Source organism: Danio rerio, chromosome 5, assembly GCF_049306965.1.
Source record: "Danio rerio strain Tuebingen ecotype United States chromosome 5, GRCz12tu, whole genome shotgun sequence".
Lineage (NCBI taxonomy): Eukaryota > Metazoa > Chordata > Actinopteri > Cypriniformes > Danionidae > Danio > Danio rerio.
The window spans coordinates 47,026,510-47,034,062 of record NC_133180.1 but is presented as its reverse complement, the minus strand read 5'-3'; the positions used below and the strand labels follow the sequence as shown (position 1 = coordinate 47,034,062).

The 7,553-nt window shown below is 34.1% G+C and overlaps 1 protein-coding gene across 2 annotated transcripts in view; it reads right to left on the bottom strand.

Moving 5' to 3' along the window:
- Positions 1 to 3,566: 3,566 nt before the first annotated feature.
- sv2ca (synaptic vesicle glycoprotein 2Ca) overlaps positions 3,567 to 7,553 on the bottom strand; it is a 94,071-nt gene continuing 90,084 nt past the window's right edge. The window contains exon 13 of one of the 2 annotated variants that reach the window (XM_005165242.6): positions 3,567 to 7,495. In XM_005165242.6, the coding sequence (XP_005165299.1) occupies positions 7,312 to 7,495 (184 nt within the window). In that variant the 3' untranslated portion in view covers positions 3,567 to 7,311. The remainder of the gene's footprint in view (positions 7,496 to 7,553) is intronic. The other variant, NM_001128339.1, reaches the window with a different exon arrangement.

The window sequence follows — 7,553 nt, the reverse complement described above, 5'->3', positions numbered from 1 at the left end:
GTATTAATTCATCAAACATTTAAAGGCTTAACTAGGTTAATTAGGTCAACTACGCAGGCTAGGATAATTAGGCAAGTTATTGTATATCGGTTTGTTCTATAGACTATTGAAAAAATTAGCTTAAAGGGGCTAATAATTTTGACAATAAAATGATTATTAAAATTCTAGCTGAAATTAAACAAATAAGACTTTCTCCAGAAGAAAAAACATTAACATACTGTAAAAATTTCTTGGTTTGTTAAACATCACTTGTGAAATATTAAAAAATATAAAATGAAATAAAAATTCAAAAAAAAAAAAAAAAAAAATATATATATATATATATATATATATATATATATATATATATATATATATATATATATATATGCACGCAGTTTTCTTATAGTCTAATTGATGTGAATTTACTATATTACACAACAAAACCTATTAATCCAGCTAGTATACTGTATATTTTCATATTTAAAAAAAGACACAGAATATCAGACACACAGACACTTTTGAACACATCTTTATTACCTTCACAAAAGATGACAGCTATTCTTCTGTATTTTTCTGCCATAAAACACACAACAGTGCGACATTCTCTGGAGAGCTGAGCACACAGACCCAAAAAAGTTTAATACATGCAGTTTTGTTGAGTGATGTTTCAGGACGGCTGGCTTTTAGGAACAATATTGCAATGACAGATGACCAGTAAACAGTTTTAGCAATGTACACACACTGAAGCTTCATTCATCGCAGACTTTAACAAATGTGTACACACAGATTTCAACTTGTAAGTTGTTCACCTCTTGTACAAATCAAAATATACACAGATAAGCACACATACACAGATATATACACTTACAGTATGTCTTGTTCAAAAGCATACACGCTTCGTTTTCGACAGTGTTAACACTAAAGTGATAATAATAATAATAAAAAGACTTTGAAAATGAAGACAGGCTTAGGTGAAGGACAGTACAGCAATGAACATTTGTAATCTCATTTATAAATAACGCCTTCAAGAAACTGCATAGCTTTGCCGAGACTGAGACAGCATTAAGCCACTTTGGTTAGCTGGAAGCCAAATCAATAGTGCTATCTAATCTATCTAATCTTTTGAATTGATTTTTCCTACAAAGCACTCAAAACAGTGTTGATCTGTGTTGTTTAGAGGACTGAGTTTGGCACTGATTGTAAAAGCTAAATACATGCAAATAAATAAATAAATAAATAAATAAATAAATAAATAAATAAATAAATAAATAAATAAATAAAATGAAATTAAATATTAAATATGGCTAAACATAAACTACAGCTTGAAAGTACTTTTCAGGGTTAAGTATGTTTATTTCATTATGAAGAACTATGGGCTATAAAAGACTGCTGTATAACAACAATCTTCCTCTGCTAAATATAGATATAATTTTAGTAAATATACATAAATGTTTAGGCTCTCAATTATGTATTCATTTGATTTTGTATGTTTAACAAAGCATGTATTACATTAACTGCATTGATTACATCATAAAACAAGTAATGTTAATTATTATTACAATAAAACAAACTTTTTGTTATATATATATTAAAATATATTATTTTTTATTGTCTCATCCTTCAGAATTTTTAACAAATATGCTTATTGGGTACTGAATAAGCAATTATTCTTATTAACAATTCTCAAAAGTTCTGTGGCGTAATTTAGTAAAATCAGATTTTAAAAGTTATTTTTTTTCAGAATTCATTTATCAATAAAAAAATTATTAAAACATTATTGGTTTGGGCTGAGTTCAAACAAACAAAAAAAGTTAAATATTACTAAATTTATTTGTTTGTTCAAATTCTAATTTAAATTGTTTCCAATGGTTTTGCAGAAATATTTTTTTAGTGTAGTATAATTCATATTTACTGAATAATATAATATATAATGTACTGAATATATATATATATATATATATATATATATAGTTTTGCTTCTTTTTCAAACTACTTATTTAAAATGAGCTTAAACAACACAATTCTGGAGATTGTATTTGGAAACATATATATTTTTTTTTATGATCAATCCACTTAAAATAGCCACTTGAAGGTGCAGTAGGTGATTGCCTTTATAGACATTTTTTGTTGTGCTGGTTTAAAGTCTCTTCACACTCCAATAGTACTGATTTAATAAAAGTAAATGGTCTAAATGTGTTTATATTTATTTTAATATTCTGGGTAAGGCATAAAATAAAAAACAAGTTCATCCAATTAAAATTAGCCATGCCGATAAATCCCTTAATTCTGATAAGTAGTCCAAACTGTCTGTCAACAAATGTAGATTTGTACAACTGCACAGCCATTCACACAGATCCGTTCAGAGAGATTGAGTGAGAGCGCCGGTAAAAACAAACGCTGAATCAAAACTTTAAAATCCTGAATTAATATTGGAGTTACTTTTGCACAATGGAGGAAGGACGACACTATGGCTGAAGTATTTCTGTTAGACAGGTAATTTAGTCACGCAAAGCTGATGTAGATTGTGTTGTTTTACTAATGGGTTATATGCACAGAAGTGTTGTTCAGCCACTGAAATCTTCCTCCTGCTTTACTGAGCTGAAGTTTACTGAGATTTTATATTCATATTGGTTCATTTTTGAACAATGATAGCCTGTGATGCGCTCCATATATAGTTTACCGCTACTCTGAATATTCGGTCTAAAATAGCATGTAAGTATGGCATAGTAATAAGTGTAAATCCTGCACACCGCCGGCCAACCACTAAACATATAGTAATCGCTTTAGGACAAAGCGCAAGAGTTAGAGTGAGACAGTGATCCTTGCATGCAAGAAATATCGCACATTATGATAGGTAAGTTTTGCTTGCTACTCAACTGAAATCGTGCTAGATATAATACTTTTTTATTCAGCATTGTAGTATTATAAAGTACTGTAAAGTTTTATAACTGGCGAATGACATGATCTAATGGGTTGTCTATTGTCACCTTTAAGGTGAGTGCTGGTGATTTAAGGAGGGGTAGCTTTGGACGATGAGAGAAACTGTTTTTAAAGATATTATGCTAACAGATAGCAATTTAGCAGATCACCTACTGCACCTTTAATCAATTTGTATTGGGACAGCATGAACGAATTGTGTGTAACCCTGCAAATAAATATACACTCAAGTCATTATTTAAAAGCAAGAAAATAACTCAAAACAGGCATGGAAAGGTAATTCATAAATGAATGATATTCTATGTGGTTATTAAGCATCTTTCTTCCCTTCTATACAGATTGTAACCCCATATGTTGAGGCGGACCGTTTAGACTCCCTGTGCACCTGCAAAAACCTGTCCTGCCAAGATGAGTCTCTGACATTGAACATAAAAGAGGCTTTCCAGGACGTCACCAGACGCCTGATCCTCATCAAACGGCAAGATCCACAGCAGACACACTCTCTTTGAAACCAAATACAGCAGCTACTGTATCCCAAACGCGATAATGATCTCATGTAGGAGAGGCACAGTTTCAAAAGGCCATTCGCTGTTTGACAAAATCACAAAGTGGCAGAACAAGACAGATAACACACACACACGACTGTTGTGTATGAAAGCAAAACGGCTTTATGCTCACAATAAAAAAAAAAAAAAAATATAGCACAAAAAAGGGCTTTCTGATATCCATAAATGCGGCTGCAGGAATATTATACATGTATTTTTAGCATGATGCACAGTTTTGGCCTTTTTATCAGAGGTTGGAGTTTATGCAAAAGGCTTGATTTAAAATATAATAGTGACAATAGTGTTGAAAATGATAGATTTCATCCTCCCCAAAATATAAAACCCAACTAAAGGGATAATTCTGTTGATAATCATTCCTAAATATCACTCACCCTCATGCCATTCCAAACCCCTCAGACTTTCGTTCCTCTGAAATATAAAATCAGATCTTTTGGATGAAATTTGAGAGCTCCCTCATCCATGACTTGATTCAAAGTCCAGAAAAACACACAGAAGACAGACTATATGCCTTCAGCAGTTCAATCTGAATATTACTGAGTGATGAGAATACTTTTGTGTGCACATATATGGAATACATTTGCAGTCATAAATATTTTGTGCGTGAATAAAATTCACGCATGTGTAATTATAATAGAAACTTCTGTAAATATTTACTGACAATTATGTAAAATGTTTATGAAACACAGCCAAAATGGACCTCATTAAGTTTCAACCTTTATTACAGCTCATGAATGACATTTCTCAAAGAGGGAATAACAAAAATCTTCCCTGAGACGGTGTGTGGGAGCTCGAATGCCCAGCAAGTGCACCGTTGTGATCGATGGCTCTCGCTTGTTTATAAATGCCTGTGACAGCGGTGATGTAATTTTGCGCTTTTTGATTCGTACTCGTAATCAAGTTATCGTTTCCGTGGTGAAACTGTATTTCGGTTCGTAAAGTACACCCATTGTAAATTTATCATTTATATACAAACAGACAGGCCACGCTGGTTTTTTCACAGACAGGTCGCTGGTTAGGGCCTTGGCTGGGTCAGTTGCCGTTTCTGTGTGGAGTTTGCATGTTCTCCCTGTGCTCATGTGGGTTTCCTCCGGGTGCTCCGGTTTCCCCCACAGTCCAAAGACATGCGGTACAGGGGAATTGGGTTAGCTAAATTGTCCGTAGTGTACGAGTGTGAGTGTGTATTGTTGTTTTCCAGAGATGGGTTGCAGCTGGAAGGCCATACGCTGCGTAAAAACATGCTGGATAAGTTGGCGGTTCATTCCGCTGTGGCAGCCCCAGATTAATAAAGGGACTAAGCCGAAAAGAAAATGAATGAATGAATACAAACAGACAAAGAAAATGTTGTATCTGTGTCTGTTCTAATCGCAGATTTTGTAATTGTACCCTCGTAAAATGATGAGTACTTTCCATTTTCCTTTTCGTTTTTATAATTACAGATAAAGATTTTATTTTCGCACAAAATATTTATGACAGCGATTTTATTCCATACACATAGAACAAAAATAACAACTTTATTCAACAGGTTCTTCACTCAGTGTCAGTATAGGGGGCACATTCAAGTTCATGTTCACACAAAAGTATTCTCGTAGATTTCCAATATTACGATTGAACCACTGAAGCCCTACAGTAAGATGGTCTGTTTTGAGAATGTTTTTTGGAATTTTCTGATCTATGAATGCTGTCTAATGAGGATCAAAGAGCTCTTGTATTTAATCCAAAACATCTTAATTTGTGTTTTAAATATCTTAATTGTGACAGTTCTCGGGCAATTGAAATGACATGAGGATAAGTAATTTAAAATTTAGGAAGAACCATTTAAGTTACTCAGATGTTTCTTAGATGATACAATAACCATATCTCTGTGGGTGTTTTCAGTATGTACTCCTGGAACTAAGCTCTGAATGAAGAGTTGTTTACAGTAGAGCGGTGTCAGTCTCTCATCTCGTCAGTAATTCTCCAGGTTCAGTCAGCCAGCTGTGATGCAGATGTGCTGAGATCTCGCTGGATCTGATCGTGCTCACTGCGTATCTGCAGCAGGTTTGGATGCTTATTAATAGCTTGTTTTGCTCAAGTCTTAATAAGGGGACATTAATATGCATGCTCATGTTCATTCCAGAGCTGCTAAACCCTTAAAACGACAACAAAGAAGGGTGAAGTACAGTATGAAGGTGCAAAATTTGAGAAGGTCAGATACAAAAATTATGTGTGTATAAAATGTTCTTCTAAAATGAGCATTTTTTCCAATCTTCCTTAGCTTATATTTAGTTATTTTACTTATGAAAAGAGCCTAATCATGACCATAAAAGTGAAATTACTAATCCTACACATGAGCTTCAGAAAAATGCTCATTTTAGAAGAGAATTTCAGAAATCATTTAGAGGCTTCTGAAATCTTCACTTGTTTTATTGCAAAAAAAAAGTCTAAAGATTGTCAACAAATGTCTTGTTTGATAGTGCCTAATTTGGAATTATATAGTTATGAACTACCTATCCTACCAATCCTAACTACCTATCTAAATTAGCGATGATGAAGAAAATGGTTTTACTTAAGAACACAGTGTACCGTAATCAGGAGGGAAAGAGTTATTACACTCCAAAATGAAAGTTATTCACTCTTGTGTCATTTTAAACCCACAATGCATTCATCTCTGAGATACAAATTAAGATATTATTAATGAAATCTAAGAAATACTTGTCTTTACATTCAGAAACATTTTTCGCAGATCATCATGTGGTTTCAAGTATATTCTTGAGCTTAGGAGGCTTTGACACAATCTACATTGAAAAAGCGCCAGGTCCGGATTGGCTGATTGGGAGGACCGAGAGAATTCCCGATGGGTCAGTCCATTTTTTGGCCGCGAGGGCCGGTGTCCCTAGCTGCTTGCACTCTCAGCAGTCGCACTTTTTTCATTTATATATTTATTTGACCACAGCCTCACTCTTTTTATTCATTATTTATTTTATTCATTATTTATAACAACTCCGCTGTTTTTATTTATTTTCTCGCATATATAACACCTGCTCAATGAAAATTTAGATGATTCACTACATTAATAAATCTGACATAAATGATTAGATATCTAAAAAGGGGAGAAATAGATCAATTTGAGATTGAGAAATTCTGTCGTACGGTGCTGTGAAAAGGGGCGGGATTAAACATGATAATTAGACATTTATAAAAGCGAGCGATTGGTCTATATTTTACATGTCTGTCCAGAGAGGTCATGTTCAGATCCTTGATTGGCTTACGCAGTCACGTGATGCAATTTCATAGGTCAGAGTTCACCAAGCTTGAACTTTGCAACGCAGTGAACTGCGGAACTTGACACACGAACTTGGGTTTCCGTTCTGACACATTCGCGTGCGTATGAATGGACGTCTATGGGGAGAAAAATCCAGTGTGACCACAGCTTAAGTTTGTAAAACTTCACTTATTGTAATGGAGTTTTTTTCTGAAAGGTTTAAGTGGTAGACTAATCACTACAGAGCAAACTCTTAGTAGGAAAGGGTTTAGAGAGAATGAATCTTCAAATGAATCATTCGAGAAATTTAGTCATTTTAAATGTATAATAAAAGAAAGCAAGTGTGTTTTTTGAACTTGAATGGGTTTAAATTTATTCTAGGAGACTTCCAAAACCAAATAAGGAACTTTAAAGACAGCATAATTGGGATGCTTACAAAATATATCCATTTTCAGAAGATAAACAAATTTCTATTGGCTTTAGAATGACATGAGGGTGCATAAATGATGGCAGAACTTTAATTTTGGTGTGAAGTAACCATTCAAGTCAAGCCTTTTGAGTTTCTCCAGACCTCTTACACGAGGGTTACATGAGGACATTAGAGCGGGTGTCAGGCAGTCGAAGTCCCACCAGACCTCCACCGACGAGCACCGAGGATGCCAGAAGAATGGGGATGGCTTTGGTGATGCCCACTAAAGATCCAAAAATCAGATTCCCCATGACCGCTGCCAGCTTGCACAATGCATTACAGAAGCCAAATCCGGTTCCTCTGAAGGGCGGAAAAGAAAAAAAAAACTTAAAAGGTTGGTGTTACATTGACTTTTAAT